At 62.6% G+C, this 19,725-nt stretch overlaps 1 protein-coding gene across 1 annotated transcript; it reads left to right on the plus strand.

The window, feature by feature from the left end:
- The first annotated feature begins 3,258 nt into the window (after nt 1-3,258).
- ZDHHC5 (zinc finger, DHHC-type containing 5) lies at nt 3,259-19,695 on the plus strand. The gene is made up of 11 exons (XM_014940700.1): nt 3,259-3,292; nt 5,908-7,210; nt 14,797-14,918; nt 15,417-15,574; nt 15,689-15,861; nt 15,975-16,077; nt 16,583-16,674; nt 16,772-16,904; nt 17,330-17,453; nt 18,356-18,468; nt 18,626-19,695. The coding sequence occupies exons 2-11, from the start codon at nt 7,107-7,109 to the stop codon at nt 19,511-19,513; spliced, it is 2,010 nt and encodes a 669-aa protein (XP_014796186.1). The 5' UTR covers nt 3,259-3,292; nt 5,908-7,106; the 3' UTR covers nt 19,514-19,695.
- The last annotated feature ends 30 nt before the right edge of the window (nt 19,696-19,725 follow it).

Here is a 19,725-nt window from a genome sequence, read left to right on the forward strand (position 1 = left end):
CCCTGCCTCACGGCCCGAGGCACCTCCCGGGCGGCAGGCTCGCCCCCTTCCGCCCCCGCGGCCCCGCCGGCACCGGGCCCTGCTCCCGCCTAAGCGCCCTCCCCACGCCCTGCCTGTCCGGCGGGGCCGGTCCCGGGAGGGTGCACGTTGCCCGGGGCCGGGGGAAGCCGAGGGCGACCGGGAGCGAGTCTTGGGGGGCCACGGCGCCGGGCTGGGTGTGGGCAGGGCCGCCCCGGGGCGGCCGAGGCTGCGGCAGGAGCCTCCCCGGCGCCCGGGACCGTCCCCGGCACCACCGAAAATATCGGTAACTGTGTTTTCCGGAAGCCGGTTCCTGAGCACACGCCGTGGGTCCCGGGGGGTGACACCCCGCTCTCCGCCACGGGCCCCGTCCCGTGCCCCCGGAGTGTAATTCCTTCTGAAGAACGTTCCCGTGCCGTGTCCCCGGTGCTGCCGGTGTAACGGGTGCCCTCGCAGGTGCTCGGCCCGGCTTCTCCAGAGCCCCAAATTCCACACCCCAAATTGCTGACCCTGAGTCGCCTCTCCCCGGGATAACACCCTGTGATTCGGGATCGGCCCCTCTCGCGTCCTCCTGCCCCCTCCCTGCCTGCTCCTGGGAAGGCATTTCCCCAGGATCTGCCGGCTTTCGCCCCGGCACGGCTCTGAGGGTGCCGTGAATCTTCCTCAGGAATATGGTTTAGTGATTTTTCATTGCTTGTTTCTTATTTATTTTTTTGTCGGAGTTAGGTTGGTGGTTGGACTAGATGATCTTTAAGGTCCCTTCCAACCTGGACGAGTCTATGATTCTGCGGTGGGCGCTGGGGGAGCGGGCTGCCCTGCACCGGGCACCCCTGATTTCGGGGGGGTGTGAAGTACAACGAGAGCTTTGTCTAGATCCGAATGAGGAGAGTTGGTCTGGGAGCGTCTCAGTTGGTTTAATCGAGTTATCACCGTGGCTGCCTGCAGCCGGGGCGGCGGCTGCTCGTCAGCAGCACGCTCCGTTCCTCCCGGTTCCCGAGGTGCAGCCCTGAGCCCTGACTGGGGAGGGAGAAGGTGGTGACTGGGTGGAGCTGACGGGCTCCAGCAGGAGACCTTGAACTCCAGTTCCAGAGGCCCGTTTGGGGCCGTTCCCAGCGATCGCTGGGCCCGTGGTTTCCGTCCCGCAGCGCAGGGGTGAGTGGCGGGAGTCGCTCCTCGCTGGCTGCGGGGCACGGGGCGAGACACGGCTGCGCCGGACGAGACGTTGTTCTTCCCCGCTTTGTCCATAAAATGGGGCTAATCCCGTGTAAAGCAGCGAGGGCAGGGGAAGGAGGGTGGGAGCGGTGTAAGCCGGGCCGGGAGATAAGCGCTGAGTGGAGCCAGCCTCCGAGCTGTTGTCTGCAATAAAATGTTTGTCCATTTACCCCATCTTATTCTCCTTAAAATCCCCGTGCACCCTACCGTGGAGCAACGAGGTGTAGGCCTTGTTGCCTGAAGCCAGGAGGATGGCCGGGGAAGCCTGACTCCAGCCAGGTTTCCAAATTTTCCTGTGGAGCAGAAGTGCCCGATGCTCGCTGCTGTGTCCTCCTGCACGAGCAGCGGGGCAGCGTCACCAGGTCGTCCCTCTGAGGCAGGGGCTCCTGCTGACCTTGGGTGCTGAGCGCGGTCAGGCCTGAGCTCTGTGTTACCGTGGTGGGGGTGATAAGAAATGGTCTGCTGTGGGGAGACCCTGCAGCTTCGTGGTGCTGGGGGGGCCTCGTGCTTGCCGCTCTCCATGTCATCCAGCTGACGTGGGCGGCTTTGCCTTTTGGTGTGTGCTCTGCCCCCCAGTCGATGTCCTGTCCAGCTTTCCAGCCTGCCTGGGCTGGAAAAATCCTCCTTTGGCTTCTGGCTGGCTGGGCCCTGCGGCGACAGGGACCCCCCTGCAGCAGAGGGTGCTGGCTGGAGCCTGCTCCCCGTCCCGAGGGTACCTCTCCCCGAGGGAGGATAACGAGGGGGTGGTGGAGACAAGTGATGTTCTCGTGTTGGTGGCCTGCAGCGTGAGGTGTTTGGCCCTGGCCAGCTCTGTTGCTGGCCAGCAGCTTTCAGAACGCTTGTGCTCTCTCTGCTAATTTTTAGACCCCTAAGTCTCAGCAGAAGGTCATGGCTGATTGTGCAGCATCAGAATTAGTGGAGGGAGAAAAGGGGGGTCCTTGGTCTCAGTCTGGCCTTGCTGGGGCTCAGCGGTGAGAGGCCGGTGAGGACACCGCGTGCTTGGGAACGGGCTTCTCCCTGGCTGCCGAACAGAGCGGGAACAGGTAAAGCACATCCCCTCTGCCAGCGACCCGGGATCTGCCCTGCCCGGGCGTTGTCTCCCGTGGAAGGAATTGTGTGGCTGTTTGTCCCTGCCATGGGAACGGGGCTGGCTCAGGCGGGCAGGTGGGTCACCAGGGGTGGCAGGGAGGTGACACACGCTTGGGAACCGGGAACTGAGAGTGAACTCTCCTCCCCGGGCAGCGGTGAAAGGCGGCGAGTTTAAGGGAAGCTCGTAACGTCCATGTGCATGTTTCCTCCTTCCAGGGGCAGGAGCGTGCAGAGGAGCTGTGGTGGTTATCGACAGCCGTTGAAATAAGGAAGGGAACGTTGAGAGCTGGTTAGACATGTTTTCCCCAGCCCAGCAAAGGTGGGGAGAGCCCGGTGAGGCGTGTTCTCCTGTCCTGGCTGGTGCCTCAGAAAGATTGAACCACAAAGCACCTAGCTCTCAGGGCTACGCCTGGGTCGGTGGCTGGAGGAGAGGGCTTGTAGCAGAGCTATAGAGCAGGGTGGGAGGCACGGTGGGAAGGGAGGGAGCAGTGAGAAGCAGGTGCTGGAAGAAGAGAAAATTAGAGTGAGATGTTACAGGGACTTCACCGGAAAAAAGGAGACTCAGGCTGAAAGAAATGGAAGGTGGTGGGGGTCACACTTGAAAATGCCCTGAGGGACAGAATTAAAAATCGAAGGAAGTCCCCAGAAATGGAGATGAGGGGAAGTAGAAGCAGCCCCTCTTATGGGTGGAGGGAAGGCTGGGGAAGAGTGCTCTGGAGGGGGCTGAGCAGTGCGGAGCCAGGAAAGCGCTGTGAAAAGGGGGTGCTAGGATTGGAAAACCAGGTGGAATAACCAAGGGAGAGGGAAAGGGGAGTCAGCGGTGACACAAGGCTCAGCACAGTTTGATTGGGGGAGGAAGGAGCAGGGCTGAGCTGAGGGCAGGTCAGGAGGAGCTGGAAGGGAGGAGCTGCTGGGCTGGAAGTGGCAGAGGGAGAGGAATCGGAGGCAGGAGCGGAGCCTGTCTGCGCCTCAGGTAAGTGAGGGGAGCTGGGACTCTTCCAAGCAGGGAGGTCTTGAGTGGCCTTTGTGGATGGGGACAAAGTGGCCAGAGAGACAAAGGGTTTGGGAAGAAGGTGGAGGGAAAGGAGGGGTTGGTAGAGTGGAGGTAGACAGGTTGCAGGACTGCAGAAGGGGAAGGCGAGGGAAGAAAGCATGTACTTGGGGGAATTGGTGTTAATGTGGCCTGAATTATAATCTGTGGGAAGTCAGAACTTGTGTCTCTGCTGGACAGTGGGGGTAAGTGACCAGGACAGTCAGGGTGAGGTAAGCCAGCAGTTTAGCCCAAAGAAAAGAGGAAAAAGATACCCTGACGACTGCACAGCAGAGGTGCCAGCCCACTGTGCTGCACCCTCCCTGGCTTCAGCATCCTGGGTGTTCCCAGCCGCGGGAGAGGGGACCACTGGCCTCGGCTCACAGGGCAGCGTGAGCTGGGGGCTGCGAAGGGCTCGGCATGTCGTGGGGTTCAGAAGGGACCCTCTGAGCTGCGAGGTGGCTCTGGCATTCGGGTGGGGTGGGCTCGGTGGCTCTTTGGAGGTTTGATGAGTTGTGGGGTTATTCCCAAGCGAAGGCGGCGGGGAGCCGGGGCTTATATTTGCCTGGTATCTCGCTTGGGTGTCGCTAATGACAGTGCTTGGGATTTCTCCCCCACACGCAGCGCTCGCTCAGGTGGCATGTCCCACGAGCAATTATCTCAGCTCGTGCGTTCTTTCGTTGACGAGGAGCTGGTTCCTGCGCTGCCAGGTGCTTGTGTCTGCGCTGAGCCGGGCTGGCACACGGACCTCGGCAGGGGCATGGTGTGCCACGAGGGGCTGGAGCGCTTGTCCCCATCTTCAGGTGGAACATCAGAGGCAGGACCTGCTCGGGGAGGTTGCCTGGACTTGGGGGGCAAACTCTGGGGGAAGCAGCAGGGAGGAGAGGGGTGGAGGAGGTCTCTGGAGGGGGAATGTGACAAGGAAAAGCTCCTCCGATGTGGCAGTGTCTGTTCGAGGTGTGGCTTTGTTTTCATGGCGGAGCCTTTCAAAGGGCTGGGGTGTTCTGTTACAGCAGATGAGCGTGTTAGCAGATTGCTTCTGCTAAAGTAATTAGCAGTGATGTCATCTTTAAACTTCCGAGTAACCCATCCCCAGAATTGCTGTCCGGCCGTTCCGTTCCGCGGCAGGGCCTGGCTCAGGCGGGCCCTTCCCTCCCTGGCGACAGCACAGCTCTGCGGGGTGTTGGGATTTTCCCCAAATCGCAAGTCCTGGGGCTTGTTCTCACCTCCCTCAAAGCTCAGAGCTGTGTCTGGAGTTGAGGAGGGGTAGAGGAGGCCGGGAGCTGCTCCCAGGTGAGACCAGAGCCTTCCCCAGCATCAGTTCAGCGTTTCCTCTCGGTCACAAGGGCAAAAAAAGCTTGGTTTGAGAAAGTGAGCTTCGTTCCTGCAAAGGAAGAGCTGCTCTGCGGCGGGAGCAGTGTCTTCATTAGTCAGCCAAAGTGACTGACGCCTTGTTTTGTGACTGAACCCATTTAATTGTAATATATTCTTGTCATTATATGTACCTTTAATTTTGTGCCGCGGTTCTCTCAGCCTTGGTGAGTGTTTAGTCAGCAGTAGGTATTTTTCTGTCCACTCCAAAGAAAAAATTACCTTGGGAGGCAGAAGGGGAGAAAAGTGGAAGGAGAAAGCGGAGGAGTCGTCGGGGTGACGGCGCAGGGAGGCAGTGGAGCGGGGGACAGGTGACAGAGGCTGTTGTGGCAGTGACAGTGGGTGCGACACCATCAGTGTCCAGCTTCTCCTGGGGCTGTGACAGGCTCTGGGGCATTCGGAGCTTGGGGCAGGTTGGTGTCTCCTGCTTCCATTTCTGGAAAGGTTTGTTTTTTCATATTTTCTGTGACGCTCCATCCTGTGTCCCCATGACCAGCCAAGGGTTCCCGAGGGCACCCTAAAACAGTCGGGGCTCCCCAGTGAGAACCCAGCACTCCTCCCTCCAGAGCTATGACTGGGACTCCCTCTGGTCCAGGGAGTGGTGTTTTCCACAGTCTCTCCGGCCCTCCAGGGGAAGGGGACAAGATTCCTGGTTGTCTTTCCCTACTCGGTTAAGTCCCCACGCCCCTCGACGGCCCCTTTGTTCAGGGAGTGGGCATTCTCCGGCCCTCGGGCTGCAGTTGCAGAAAGGCTTTGGGCCATGAGTTGTGGGGTCCCTCATCTTACTGGGGTCTCAGCGTGTGTTTCTCAGGTGGGTTGGGTGCCTCAGCTTTCTCTGCAGCAAACACCGCAGGACCTTGGGGTGGGACGGGAGAGGACAGAGCTGTGGCCAGGCCCCCGTGGCTAATGACAGGCTCTGCGGGGTGGCCATTGCTCCCGTTTTGCTGATGTGGGGTGACAGGCCTGGGGTGACAGTGTTGGTCTGTGTCAGAGCTGGGCTGGGGGAGCGGCATCGTGCTGAGTGGGACTTGCCAACGGGGTTTTAAATCCACCAGGCGCCGGTTCCATCTTCCCCCGAACGCCTGCTCCGAGTCCTGGGGACCCCGGTGTTACTGCAGTGAGCAGTTTTACCTGACTCTGTCTCTTCTCTTGCTTTGTTAATTTCTACATTTTTTTTTTCCCCCTAGGTGAGCTGTGTTGTACCAGATGTCAAGTTTTAATGATTTTATGTAGTTCTTTTAAAAGACGAGTGGATTAATGAAGAAGAATTTTACTGAAGGCAGGGGAGGAAAAAATGGAGCCATTTGGAACAAACTGAGATCTTCCCCGGCATTGCTTGGGCCATGGATGAGACAGACCTGTTCAGCACTGTGTCCACCATCGGTTGTCTTCTGGGGCTGTGAAAGCACTCCCTGAAAGATCTCTCCATTAACTGACCCTGCGCTGTTTGGAAATGTTTGCTGCAGAAAAGATTTAATGAAATTCCTGTCGGTTCCCCACCACCGAGTGGACGCTGAGCCTGTGGAAAGGCTTGGGGGGTCAGGAGAAAGGAGCAAGTAGGAAGAGGACAAAACCACACAATCTGCTGGACCTTCCCCTCCCACCCCCCTCGCAAAGAAAGGATTTACAGCTCAACCTTGCACCAGCTGTTCCTCGGCTTTAACAGTCAAGAGAGAAATAAATAAAATTAAACAGCCACCGCCAGCCAGCCCCAGATCCCGGTGAAATCAGGGAGAGTGTTTCTGTGACCCCCAGTGAGGAGGAGGAGGAGGAGGAGGCGGCACAGCAGTGCTGGGAGGAAGCTGGGCAGATTGCTTGTGAGACACTCCCCCCCCGCAGTGGCTGGAGGGGGCTGCAGCACATCAGAAGGCAGATTAAAAAAGGAGAAGTGGCTGCCTTGAGGCTCCCGGAGTGGCTCTTTTTGCAAGAAGTTTACTGATATCTCACTCTTTCCCAGGGTGCTCGCTGGGTGGGAAGGTGCCCACCCAGCTCCTCCCCTCACCCCAGCTGGAGGGTTTCCCTGCCCGTGGAGCCCGGTGCCAGCCACGAGGACCTGCTTTTTGCAGGCTGTTGTCGCCTGACTGAGGGAAGCTCATAAGGGCTCTCGGTTATTTTAAGTCCAAATCCAGTTCTTGGTTCTGATTTTTTAATGTTTTTAAACCCCCTTCCCTGCACCCACGAGCTCTCACAGGGCAGAGCGTAGCGTGGACTCCTCTCCTGGGCCACCAAAGACCTCTGTGGACTTCTCTGGACTGTCTGCCCTGCTCGGAGTGCGGAGGCCGGGTAGTGGTTTGCCCCCGTCCCCCTCCCCTGCCCTTCTCGCCTGGCTCCGACCCCGCTGGGCCTGGGCTATGCTGCGGGGCGGACCACCCACCACAGCTCCAACATGCCAGCAGCATCTGGAAAGAGGTTCAAACCCAGCAAGTACGTCCCGGTCTCAGCTGCTGCCATCTTCCTAGTGGGAGCCACCACCCTCTTCTTTGCCTTCACGTGAGTCCTAGTGAAGTGACCCAGCCAAAGAGTGGGGAGGGCGAGGGGGGACCCGGCTCTTCCCTGTTGTGCCCTCTGGTTGGGGGCAGAGACCGCCTGGGGGTTGCCTGGTGGAGGAGCTGTGACTCCTGGCCGGACTGAAGGGGGGATATTGTGCTGTGGGTGCTAAGGAATGGCCAGCGGAGTGGCCCTGCCCTCCGTGGGAGCGCTCCAGCCTCAGCTGGATCCGTTTCCCTCGGGTTTCCCAAGGGCTGAGCCAGAGGAAGCCGGGCACGGATCCCGGCGAGGCTCCTGGCCACCGCTGGCTCCGGTGCCTGCAGCCGCCCCTCTGCCCTCCCCGGGTGTTTGCACAACTCGCAGATCGGACGGGCTGGGAATGGGTTTGTGACCTCTAGGTGGGAAATGGCAGAGACGATTCTCTCCTGTGGAGGGGAGCGGTTTGGGGGCTGGGGCAGGCTCCCTCCGCGTTATTTTTAGGGTCTTGTAACTGGTTTGTGAGCCACAAAGGAAAGTTCAAGGAGAAGTACCCTGACTCCTGCACGGATCTCTCACTGCTGTTGAGGTCAGCCTTTCCCCGAGGAAGTGAGGGTTCAGCATCTCTGGAGAGGACCCGAAGGAGGTGTCCGGCTGGCGGGAGGGGAAGAGCTGGGGTGTAAAAGGGTGCCAGTTGCTGGAGAGACCAGATGGTACCGCAGGGATCTCCCTGGGCTGGGAGAGGGGCAGGGATGCTGCTCACATTAACATTTTCCCTTCCCAGGTGACAAAGAGCTTATTAATGCTTGCTGGGGGCTGAGCTGAGCCAGTTTTGGGTGGTGGCAGGGGGGAGGCAGGACGTGGGGGTGCTGAGGAGGCTCCCGGGCTGTCGCTGAGCCCCTCAGGGACCACCACTCAGGTGGCCACAGCCAGGCAGGAATGCTGGCCCAGGGCAGCTGGGACTGGCTACCAAGTCCCATGGAGCGCTCCTGGGGTCGGGGTGTGAGAGGGGACGCATTTTGGGGGAACAGCAGAGAGATCTGTAGGTAAGACGGGTGCTCACACCTGTGAGGGGTTGATGGTGGCTCCATGCAAAGGGTTTGAGTCTGGAGCCCCTGCTCCTGGGATTCTCCCCCACCCCCCGGGGTGGCTCGCTCTGAGGGGGCACCATCACTGCACTTTTGCGGGGCAAAAAGCATCATTAAACCGAGGGACATAAGTTAGTGACAGCTTTTGTCAGTGTTGGGTTGGTGGTTGGACTCGATGATCTGAAAGGTCCCTTCCAATCTAGACACATCTATGATTCTACGACTAATTGCGCCCTGGCCAAAGATTTCCCCACCCCAAGGGGTTTTACTGCCAGGGCTGGCGTTAGCCCGGGCTGGTATTAGCCGGGGCTGAGGATTTTACTGCCAGGGCTGGCGTTAGCCAGGGCTGAGGGGTTTTCCTGCTGGGGCTGGGGGGAGGCAGCTCCTCCTGGGAGGCAGAAGGGCCGGACACGATGGCTGCTGCCGCTCCCCGGGACGGAGCCATCGCTGGCTGGAAGGTCACCGTGGCTTTGACGCCTGGCAACAACCAGGCAATAAAAGAGTAATTTGAGGACCAAAGGACAGAGCAGGCTTGATTTATTCCTTCCAGCTGGTGGTGTCGCTCAGCAGCTCCCCGTGCCGAGACACAGCGTTTGTGGGGCCGGCGTCGCTGGCAGCTCCCAGGATGGAGGTTTGGCCGCTTCGGGCTGCCAGGCACTCATGGGAAGTCGCTGGCTTCAGATGAGATGTGGGGAAGAACTTGTTTGGTGTGAGGGTGGTGAGAGCCTGGCCCAGGTTGCCCTGAGAAGCTGTGGCTGCCCCATCCCTGGAGGGGTTCAAGGGCAGGTTGGAGGGGGCTTGGAGCAACCTGGTGTGGTGGGAGGTGTCCCTGCCCAGGGCAGGGGGTGGCACTGGGGGGGCTTTAAGGTCCCTTCCAACCCAAACCATTCCATGGTTCTATGACTGTGCTACCCCTTCAGGGGGATGAAGGAGAAGAGGAGGGAGCGGGCAGTGTCCCCTGAGTGGCTGTGCCTGACACACCGTGACCTTGGGGGCTGCACTTTGCTGGGGGGGGGGGAATAGCCCCCCACCCTGAGCCCTGTCCTTGCTGCTGTGTCCCAGCCAGCGGCTCCCGGGCAGAGCCGTCGCCGCAGCCGATAGCAGCCGCCGGGTGCCAGGCAGCGCCGGGAGCGGCACCGGGGCCACGGAGCAGGTTTGTTCACCACAGGAACACCTGGGCAGGGTCGCTTTAATTGTAGGTCAGTGGATGTTGTTTAACCTACTTTAAAACATCAAATTAACTCTCCAGCAGAGCAGGGGAGCACAGAGCACTTTCACACAGGGAGGGAATTGCGTGCTGGCTGCTGGGGAGGGTTACGCTGTCACCATCGGTCCCCAAGCTTGTGCTTTGGGAAGTGGAAGCTGTGAGGTGGGGGGGCCCTGGGACAGCCCCCACGGGGTCTCCCCCAGGCAGAGAGCAGCCGGGGCTCGGCACAGCACTCTGAAAGGCTCCACTTGTGTTATTTCTAGCGTATCTGCCAGACGCCTTTTGGTCCATCCACACTGGCCCAGGATTTATATCTTTGGGCCAAGAACTCTATTTAATTGATTAATTTAATGATGATATGCTGCAGAACACATGGCAGATGAAACGAGCTGAGGCTGATTGTGCTGGAGGGAGCAGGCAGCTGGGAGAGGGGCTGTTCCCGTCTCTCCTTCGGCAGGAGCCGGGGTCTCTGACCTGCTGGGTTCTCAAACAGGCGCTGCTTTAGGGACTGAAATTCCCCTTTGGGGTTAGTTTGTCAGTTCCTGTGTCTCTCCCCCCTGGTTTATGCTGGTCCCTGCTCCTGGTACAGTGGGTCTCAGCCTCCCCTTCCCTCGGGAGGAGGGAGCTCCCGCCTTGGCAGGGGTGCTGTGGGCAGCATGCCTTCACTCGGCCTCGTCCTTCCCTTTGCCTCGGCTCTGCGGGGATTTTGGGGCTGTGTAAAACCCTGCAAAGTATAAGTGCTGCTGGGTGAATCTGTCTGTAAAACCTCTGACCCCAACTTTTCCTCCCATCCTCGCCTCTTCCAGCACCAGTGGAGGAGAGAATGGAGGAGTGTGAGTACGGGGACACCGGGGTGGGCTGCAGCAGCCCCTGGGGCTGGCGGTGCCCCTGGTACAGGGTGGGACATGCTCTCCTGGTTGGACCCAGGCTTGCGGGAGAGTGGCGTGAGCAGGGCCTTGGAGAGAGCGGCAGAGGTGGCCAGTCCAGCCCTCGGTGAGGTGAGCCCGGTGCTGCGTGGCCAGTCAGAGTGCAGGGGTGCAGGCAGGGCGGGGAGGCGTCCCCGGAGAGGGCAGGGGATGAGGGACGCAGGGTGGGTGCAGAGGGGAGGAGAAGCCAGGCTGGGGAGTGACGGGCTTCTCCTGGTGTGACTGGTGGCAAACAGCCTGTCTCGGATCCAGATGTGACTCAGTTTGCCCCAGGTTCCCTGGTTTCTCTTATGTGCTGCCAGAGACAAGTCCCGACAGCTCTCCTGGCAATGGGTGTGCTTTGCATCCCCATCTGGAGAGGGAACGCGGTGAGTTCCCTGGGACCTGTGTGGCCACCATGGCAAGCAGCCTTCCTCCTCCTCCTCTTCCTTCTCCTCCTCCTCCTTGGGTGTTGGGGCAGGGTCTGCAGCCCCGTGCCCTGAGGAGAGCAAGGGGCAGGAACATGTCGGTGCTTCTGATAAGGAGGTTTCCGCTGGGGAGACACCTTTGCTCCCTCCCTTGGGTGTTGGGGCAGGGTCTGCAGCCCCGTGCCCTGCTTGAGGAGAGCAAGGGGCAGGAACATGTTGGTGCTTCTGATAAGGAGGTTTCCGCTGGGGAGACACCTTTGCTCCCTCTGCTGCAGGGGACCGTGTTGGGGGGGCTGGTCTGGGGAAGGCGACTCCCCTGTGTCTGAGGCCACGAGCACGGGTGCCAGTGGGTGGTTTGGTTTGAGTAGCGTATGGCCTGTGTGTGGTGGGGATTCCTGCTCCCCTCTACGGTGTGTGTGGGGTCCGTAGGTGCCGAGAGAGCTGGGAGGAGACCCCTGGCATTGTCTTTGCCCAGCAGCGCTCAACCTGGGGCCACCCTCATGAGCTGCGACTCCTCGTGTCCCTGGGGAGGGTGTTCTGCTTGCCCTGGCCCCTGGATCCCCAGCCCAGGCAGCTTTGCATATCTGGCTGGTGGTTCTGGGTGTGCAGGTCTCTCGGTGCAGAGCAGCTGGTGAGGAGGGGGCTGTAGGCTGTCCCCGAGGCGCCACACCAGTGTCTCCAGTCAGATCTCTGTTCTGAAAGCTGAAGTCAGCCTGCCATTCATCTGTGGAGTCTGGCTGGCTCTTGGAGTAATCGGGGTCCCCTGCTGTAGGGTGCTCAGCCCCCTACAGTGGAGGCTGGGTTTGGAGGACACACTGCAGTGAGCCCCATGAGCCCCCACAGCAGAGCAGGGCTGACAGGGGGATCGGTGTCCCCAGACAGGTCCCATTTGACCCATGGGCATCACTGGTCGCTGTTAGAAGCTGTGGTGGCGTCCTCCCCAATGCCAAGGTTTCTGGAGGCCGCTGCTGCTCCCTCAGCTAAAGGGTCAGTCTCTCACCCCGGGGACCTGCTGGTGTCCCCTGGGAGCCGAGCGTCTCCCTCCCGGGGAGGGCTCAGTGCCCAGAGAGCGAGGAAGTGATGGGAGAGGCATTCCTTCCCTCAGGGAAGGCCAGTCCTGCCCTTTGCCTGCCCCAGAGCTTTTCCCCTTCACCGGGGCAGCTTGGCCATTCCCTGGCTGGGCTCTGTCTCCAGGGTCTGGGCTGCACGTTTGGCTCATCGCTGCTGGCACCTCCCCTCTGCGGGGCCGCGGCGGGCATCGCATCTCCCTGGCTACCCCTGGCCCTTTCGAGCACAGATCTGGGCAGGGATTTCCCTTCCTAGAGAGAGGACCTCCTTGCTCAGGGTTTCAGGAGGGGCTTTTCCTATCTCCAGGGCTCCTCTGAACCCTCTGCCCCTCTCCTCTGCAGCTCGGCAGAGAGCAGAGCCAAGGGGGCTCCGCTCCGGTTGGGGTGCTCAGCTCTGCCCTTCCTTGGGGCAAAGTGATGTTATGAGTGGCCACCTTCCCCTTGGCACTGTCGGTGTGCGGTGCCCAGGGCAGGGAGAGGGGAGAAACACCCCTCCAATGGGGCTGCCCCCCCACGGGGTCAGAGAGCAGCCCTGCTGGGTCCCTCAAAAACTGGGACAACAGCGGTGATGAAGAGATGGGGGCTAAGGGAGCCGACCATCTCTCTGAAACCCCACCATTGCAAGGCTCCTGGTGCTGGGAGCCGTGGGGAGCGGGTGTTTGCCCCTTGCCCAGGTCTCTGCTGCTGTTGGGCCAGTGCCGGCGGGCTGTGGCTCCTGCCCTGCCAGCCCACCCCACCGCAAATACCAGTTTCCCCCCTGCGAGACTTTCTCCCCTTCCTTTTCTGCAAACCACTTGAACGTTTCTTGCCGGTGCTGCTTGGGGGTGGCCGGGGGCAGCCCTGGCAGCGCGGCTCTGGAGGCGGGAGGGATGAGCCCTGTCCCCGGGGGCAGCCCGGCAGCGGGGACGGGAGGCTGGGTGAGGTGTGACCCCCTTGATCCTGGCATGGCTTCCAGTCCTGCAGCAGCTCCCAGCGCTGCCGGTTGTACTGGGCTGGCTGGGCTCGAGGCGGCTGGTGTGTTCTTCCCTCGCTCAGGTCTTGCCCTCACAACGTCACGTACATCCCGTACCTCTCCAAGGGTTTCGGGGTGCAGACTCAGGGCTCCTCCTCGCCAGCCCATCCCGGCCACTCTGCAGAGAATCTGCCTGGCCAGTTTCCAGAGGAGGTGGCTTCCAAAGTTGACAGCAGGGCCGGCTGGCCTGGGAGGCAGAGCCGGCAGGGCTGGTGCCATGCGGGTTGTGAAGATGCTGCTCCTGCCCCGCAGGAGAGCTCTGGGTCCCTCATGGAGGGGGAAGGCATTGCCCAAGGTGCCCAGGAGGGCTCGGAGGGCTCCTGAGCGGCATGGAGGAACCAGGGGGATGTGTGAAAGATGTTTTGGAGAAGACAGTTTGCAGGTGCAGCCTTGGTCTGGTGTGTGGGGCCGGGGCTGAGAGGTGCTGCCAAGGGTGGAGGTGCCCAGCCCTGCGTCAGGCGAGGAGGAGGAGGAATGTGCTGGTTGGCAGAGCAGGGCTGGGCTCCCCTGAAATCGAGGGGGGTTGCCCTCCTGCTTTCCTCTCCTCTCGCCCTCCTCGCTGCGCCTGGACTAGGACCCCCTTGTCCCTGGCCATCGGAGGGCAGGTCCCGCTGCTGCCCCCCACCCTCCGCAGGGGCAGGCAGGGCCGGGGCATGGAGCCAGGGCCGGGGCATGGAGCCGTGCCCAGTGCTGGGTGCGCCCTGCCCGCCTCTCCCTCCTCCGCTGCCAGGGCAGGTCTGCCCGCTCCGCCAGCCCCGACCCGCCTTATCTCCTACCCAACACTGCCTGCAGGCAGCCCCCCGCCGGCACCCCCCCTGCCCTCACCCAGGACGGGGCTGGCTGGGGGGCAGAGCCCTGGGCCAGGGATCCCCCGGGACTGCCTGCCGGTGATGGGCCCGTGCCCCGGCCGAGTCGCAGCGGGTGGCGGTGGAGGAGGGGACGGGGCCGGCACCTGCCCCTTCACCTCTACCTGCTCGGGGGCCACGGGGGATTACGGCGCTGGCACCATATGTCACCCTGCCCGCGAGCCCCGCGCTGCGCTGCCTCCATCCTCCTGCAGCAACGGCCGTGGGGGGAAGAGAGGGACAGATGCTGCCCTAGATCTGTGGGATTAAACTCCCAGCAGCAAAGCAGATTAGGGTATTACGCTGGCGCCTCTGAGGGGGAAGCCCACTGTCCTGAGCCCGTGCCTGCCCGGGGCAGGGGGACGGCGGTGATTCCTTCACTGTGCTCCCTCCAGCCCCACGGAGGGGCTGGGGGCTGGCTGGTGCAGTGACGGGGTCCCCTGTGCCACCAGACTTGTCTCCAGGCTCCGATTCCAGGGTGTGAGGAGCAGGAGCAGCCCTGGAGGCACTGGGCCTGCTGCTGGTTTTGCATCCCCTCGCGGGGTCCCCGCTGTCCCCTGTGCTCAGGGTGAGACGTGTGGAGGGTGACACTCGGGTGCCTTGTGGCCGGATCCCTCCCGGGTGTCCCCCCTGTCCCCCGTGCCATCGGCCTGGCTCACCCCGTTGCTGCTGCCCATGGGGCTGCTGGTGCACGGGGCCAGCGGTGGTTTTGCTCCATGGTGATTTACAGGAGCACTCCCACGGCACCCCCCGGGATGGGGTTGGGTGGGCTGTGGGGGGAGCTGGGCACAGCCGAGGTCTGTGCCCTGGGTGCAGCTCCGAGGGTGCTGGGGAGAGGGAAGGGAAGAGCTGATGGTGAGAACCTCCCCGGGTGCCTGGAAACACAGCAGGGACGTGGTCTTCCTGCTGGGGCACCACCAGCACAGCAGGAATGGCCCACGGGGGGCTGTGGGGCTGGGAGGGGGCGGTTGGCGGCTGCTCATCCCTTGTTCGGTGTGGGACCCCCAGGGGAGCGACCAGTGGGACAGGGCCCAGGTGTCTCACTGCTCTTGTGCCTGCAGGTGCCCGGGGCTCAGCCTCTACGTCTCCCCAGTCATTCCCATCTACAATGCCGTCGTCTTCCTCTTTGTGCTGGCCAACTTCAGCATGGCCACCTTCATGGACCCCGGCATATTCCCACGAGGTGAGTCTGGTGGGGGCTGGCTGGTGCAGTGACAGGGTCCCCCTTGCCACCAGACTTGTCTCCAGGCTCCGATTCCGGGGTGTGAGGAAGTGCCTGGGAAGTGTCTTGAGTAGAGCTACCTCCTTCCCCTCTTCCTGTGAGGTGAAGGAGATTTACGGATCTCAAAAGGGAGAGCCCTGCGTGCCCTGTCTGGGTGGTCACACATGCTCTGGTGACAGTAGCTCTGGGTTCAGCACCCAGCCTGCAGGGCCTGGTGTCAGAAGCAGGGTGAATCCTGGCACCCCACATGGGGTACCTGGATGTCAGGCGGGTCTTGGGGTTCCGAGCAGGGCTGGGAGAGCCCCTCTGGCTCCTCTACCTGTCCTCAGTGGTCCCCGCCTGGTCCCTGTGCCAGATGGGATGGGGCTGGTGGCAGAGGAGGGCAATGCCAAGTGTCCCCAGCTTTGGGAGGGCAGGAGGGTGCCTGGGCCTGACGCTCTGCTGGGGTTTCCCCGTCAGCTGAGGAGGACGAGGACAAGGAGGACGACTTCCGAGCCCCGCTCTACAAGACGGTGGAGATCAAGGGCATCCAGGTGCGCATGAAGTGGTGCGCAACCTGCCGCTTCTACCGGCCACCACGCTGCTCCCACTGCAGCGTCTGCGACAACTGCGTGGAGGTGAGGAGCTGCCGCGTCTCGATGCCTCTCTCTTTCTGCGCAGGGTTTGATGCGTAGCGCGGGCAGGAAGCCCTGGCCGCCAAGCCCCTCACCGTGCCTTCTCCCCACCCACAGGAGTTTGACCATCACTGTCCCTGGGTCAACAACTGCATCGGGCGGCGCAACTACCGTTACTTCTTCCTCTTCTTGCTGTCCCTCACCACGCACATCATGGGGGTGTTCGGCTTCGGCCTGCTCTACGTCCTCTACCAGGTGGAGGAGCTCTCCGGCGTCCGCATGGCCGTCACGTATCCTCTGCGCGGCTGTGGGAGCGGGGACGAGGGGGGGGACACGGTGGCAGGGCTGGGGACAGCGTGCTGTGGGGCAGGGCTGTGGCTCTTCCTTAGCTGCCTGTGGATAGCATGGTGGTGATGTGCGTGGCCGGCTTGTTCTTCATTCCTGTTGCTGGCCTTACGGGGTTCCACGTGGTGCTCGTGGCGAGGGGCCGCACTACCAATGAACAGGTATGTCTGGGGGCTGGTGCAGGGCTGGTAGCCCCTCTCAGGCCACGTCTGGGTATGTTTTGGGGCTCCCTGGAACAAGACAAACATGGAGAGGCTGGACTGAGGCAAGGAGGGGCCGAAGAAGCTGGCTGGGGGCTGGAGCACAAGATGTCTGTGAGGGGGGCCTGAGAGCACCTTGTCTGCACAACCTGGGGAGGGGGGTTCTTCGCTGGGGCTGTTGGGGGTGACTGCAGGGGGATGGAGCCGGGCAGCCTTTTCCCAGGGGGACAAGAGGGGACAGGCACAGCTGGAAAGGGGGCAGCTCCCAGTGAGACATCAGGGAAAGACTTTTTCCCCTGGAGGGTGGCTGAACATTGGAACAGTGTCCTGGAGAAGGGAGAGTATCTCTGTCCCTGGAGACTGTTATGAGCTGGACAAACCTTGGGTAGCCGGACCCTGCTGGCTGGACGGGGACCCCTGGGGTCCCTGCCCGCCCCGGTACCCTGCCACGCTCCTCGTCCCGCAGGTGACGGGCAAGTTCCGTGGTGGTGTCAACCCCTTCACCAACGGTTGCTGTAAGAACGTCAGCCGGGTCCTCTGCAGCTCCCCGGCCCCCAGGTGAGCCCGGCACAGCGCGGCGGTGCCCCCCTGCCCCTGCAATGCCCCCCTCCATCCTGAGCTCTGGGCCCTGAGCTTCCCCTGCCCCTCTCCCCAGGTACCTCGGGCGCCCCAGGGCCGAGCAGACGGTGCTGGTGAGACCCCCCTTCTTGCGGCCTGAGGTATCAGACGGTCAGATCACTGTCAAGATCATGGACAACGGTATCCAGACAGAGCTGAAGAGGACGAAGGTGAGGAAGGTGGGGATTAGCGGTCCCTGCATTGGGGGCCCTCCGTGGAGCCCAGGGGTGCAGGCCTGCATCCGTGAGTAAAGAACCGAGTGAGCCTGGTCACATTCCCCAACCCCCCTCCGTGTCATCTTCCTCTGTGTCCCCATGGGGTGGAAACCACGTCCTTCGCATGCGGCAGCAGCCACATGAGGCTTTGCACCCTTGATGGCCCTTCCCCGTCCCATCCTTGCCACTTGCAGTGTCCCATGGAGGTGCCCTTTCCCCAGCACTTCCCAGCACCTGCGGCTCGTGCCGCCTTCAAGTGCCCAGGATGGCCTGGGAGGCAGCAGGAGCCCCCCGAACGCCACTGCCAGCTCCCTGCCTGCCCTGGGGAGGGCTGAGCCTTGGTGCCCCTCTGACCCCCCCTCTGCGCTTTGTCTCTGCAGTCCAAAGGAAGCCTGGAGGTGACGGAGAGCCAGTCTGCTGACGCCGAGCCGCCACCCCCACCTAAGCCAGACCTCAGCCGCTACACGGGCCTGAGGACACACTTAACCCTGGCCACCAACGAGGGTAAGGAGGGATGCAGGGTCCTGGGCAGCCCAGGGCTGCCCCAGGCAGAGCAGGAGCCAGGGCCGTAGGCGGAACAGGCTGCGGGGCAGACCCCAAGCACATCAGCACCAGCGTCTTGTGGGGCAGGACGTGCCTGTATCTCTGGGCTGGTTTACGTGGCCCCTTGCGCTTGGAGAAGCCAGTGGGATGTTCACGGTCAGCTCTGCTCCCTCGGAGAAGAGCAGGAGGCTGCGACGGGCAGGCTGCAGGCGGCCACGCTGCAGGCAGGCGCAGGAGCATCACCCGGAGGAAGGAGGCGAAGGAGTGGTGGGCCTGGCTTGGCGGCAGAGAGCACGTTGGTGGCAGCCTGTGTTACTTGCTTCCCCCCTTCCCGGGGCGCTGGCGAAGCAGCGCGGGGAGCTGCCTGCGTGGGCTTGGCGAGAGAGGTGGGATGTGAAGGGCAGAGCTTAGAAGCAGCTGCTTCCTGCAGCCGGCCAGAGGCCTCTGCAGCTCTCCCTGTCCCCTGCCAGGACCAGCCCTGCTGCCTGGAGAAGGGCTGTGGCATGTGGGGTGACTGGCTGGCAGGTCCCTGGGGTGCCCCGGCACCCACTGACACCTCCATGCAGTGCACACCCCACTGACCCCGGGCTGTCACCCAGCCGGGGCCGCTGCAGGGGCATGGAAGTGCCAGCCCCAGACACATGTCCACGGTGACATGTTTCCATCGTGCTCCGTTTCATCTGCCCCCAGTGGCCTCTCCTCCAGCCCGTTCCTCTCTCCCTCTCTGCCCCCCTGGTCTGTCTGCCCCAGGCTCGGTGCCGGTTCTCCGGGAGGGCAGGGCTCTGTGCGGTGTCCCTTCCCCTGCGCCGCCCCGGGGAGCTCACACGGCTCTGAGCGTCTTTCTCTCTGTCCCCCCACTGCAGACAGCAGCTTGCTAGGCAAGGACAGCCCCCCGACCCCCACCATGTACAAGTACCGGCCCGGCTACAGCAGCAGCAGCAGCTCAGCAGCCCTGCCCCACTCCACCAGCGCCAAGGTAAGGCCGTGCCTCCCCTTCCCAAGGCTGGGCGAGGGGGGAACCCAGCCTTCCAGGGGCTGCCGCCACGTTCCTGGCATTCTGGTGGGTGGGTGCTTCGGGAGCTTTGCAGGGTCCCCATCTTCCTGTGGGTGACGGCGGTGTCTCTGTCCCCCAGCTGAGCCGAGTGAACAGCCTGAAGGAGCCCAACTCCATCTGCGAGAGCAGCCGCAAGCCCAGCTACCGCTCGGAGCCCAGCCTGGAGCCCGAGAGCTTCCGCTCGCCCACCTTCGGCAAGAGCTTTCACTTCGACCCGCTCTCCAGCGGCTCCCGCTCCTCCAGCCTCAAGTCGGCCCAGGGCACGGGCTTTGAGATGGGCCACCTGCAGTCCATCCGCTCGGAGGGCACCACCTCCACCTCCTACAAGAGCCTGGTGAACCAGACGCGCAACGGCAGCCTGTCGTACGACAGCCTGCTGACCCCCTCCGACAGCCCCGACTTCGAGTCGGTGCAGGCGGGCCCGGAGCCCGACACCCCGGTGGGCTACACCTCGCCCTTCCTCTCGGCCCGCATCGCCCAGCAGAGAGAGACCGACCTGCATGGCCGCTTCGTCGCCGCCATCTCCCCCAAGCACGCGCCGCCCCGCGAGCCCTCGCCCGTGCGCTACGACAATCTCTCCCGACACATTGTGGCCTCCATCCAGGAGCGGGAGAAGCTGCTGCAGCAGCCGCCGCTGGCCCCGGGCCGGGAGGAGGACGGGGGGATGGCGGACTCGGGCATCCAGTCGACGCCGGGCTCCAGCAACGCCCCCCGCACCAGCTCCTCCTCGGACGATTCGAAGCGCTCGCCCCTGGGCAAGAACCCGCTCACCCGCCCGGCCCCCCCACGCTTCGGCAAGCCCGAGCCCCCTCCCACGCTGCGGGTGCGCTCCCTGGGCTCCCCCGACCAGTCCGCAGCCCCCCACCTGGGCAAATCCCTCTCCTACAGCAGCCAAAAACCAGCCCCTCAGCCTGGCGGCCCTGAGACTGAGGAGGTGGCCTTGCAGCCATTACTGGCACCAAAGTAAGTACCGGCGATGGCCACCCTGGGCACGGGGCCACAGCCCTACGGAAGGGGGGCCGCAGGGCAATCCCCAGCCCCACAGAGTGGGGGCACCTCCCTGGGACGCCCCGCAGGGATCCTGCCACCCCTTCTCCATGGCACCAGCCCCCACCGGCAGCAAAACATGTAGCCTGGAGGAGGGCGAGGGAAATCCTCCCCCCAGAAGAGAGCTGGTGC

Source organism: Calidris pugnax, unplaced genomic scaffold, assembly GCF_001431845.1.
Source record: "Calidris pugnax isolate Ruff unplaced genomic scaffold, ASM143184v1 scaffold98, whole genome shotgun sequence".
Classification (NCBI taxonomy): domain Eukaryota; kingdom Metazoa; phylum Chordata; class Aves; order Charadriiformes; family Scolopacidae; genus Calidris; species Calidris pugnax.

Coding starts and splice junctions, on each gene's coding strand:
- ZDHHC5 (XM_014940700.1), top strand. CDS start 7,107: ATGCCAGCAGCATCTGGAAAGAGGTTCAAACCCAGCAAGTACGTCCCG. Junction 15,575..15,688: donor TCTGCGACAACTGCGTGGAG/GTGAGGAGCTGC, acceptor CCCCACCCACAG/GAGTTTGACCATCACTGTCC. Junction 16,675..16,771: donor TGCAGCTCCCCGGCCCCCAG/GTGAGCCCGGCA, acceptor CCCTCTCCCCAG/GTACCTCGGGCGCCCCAGGG.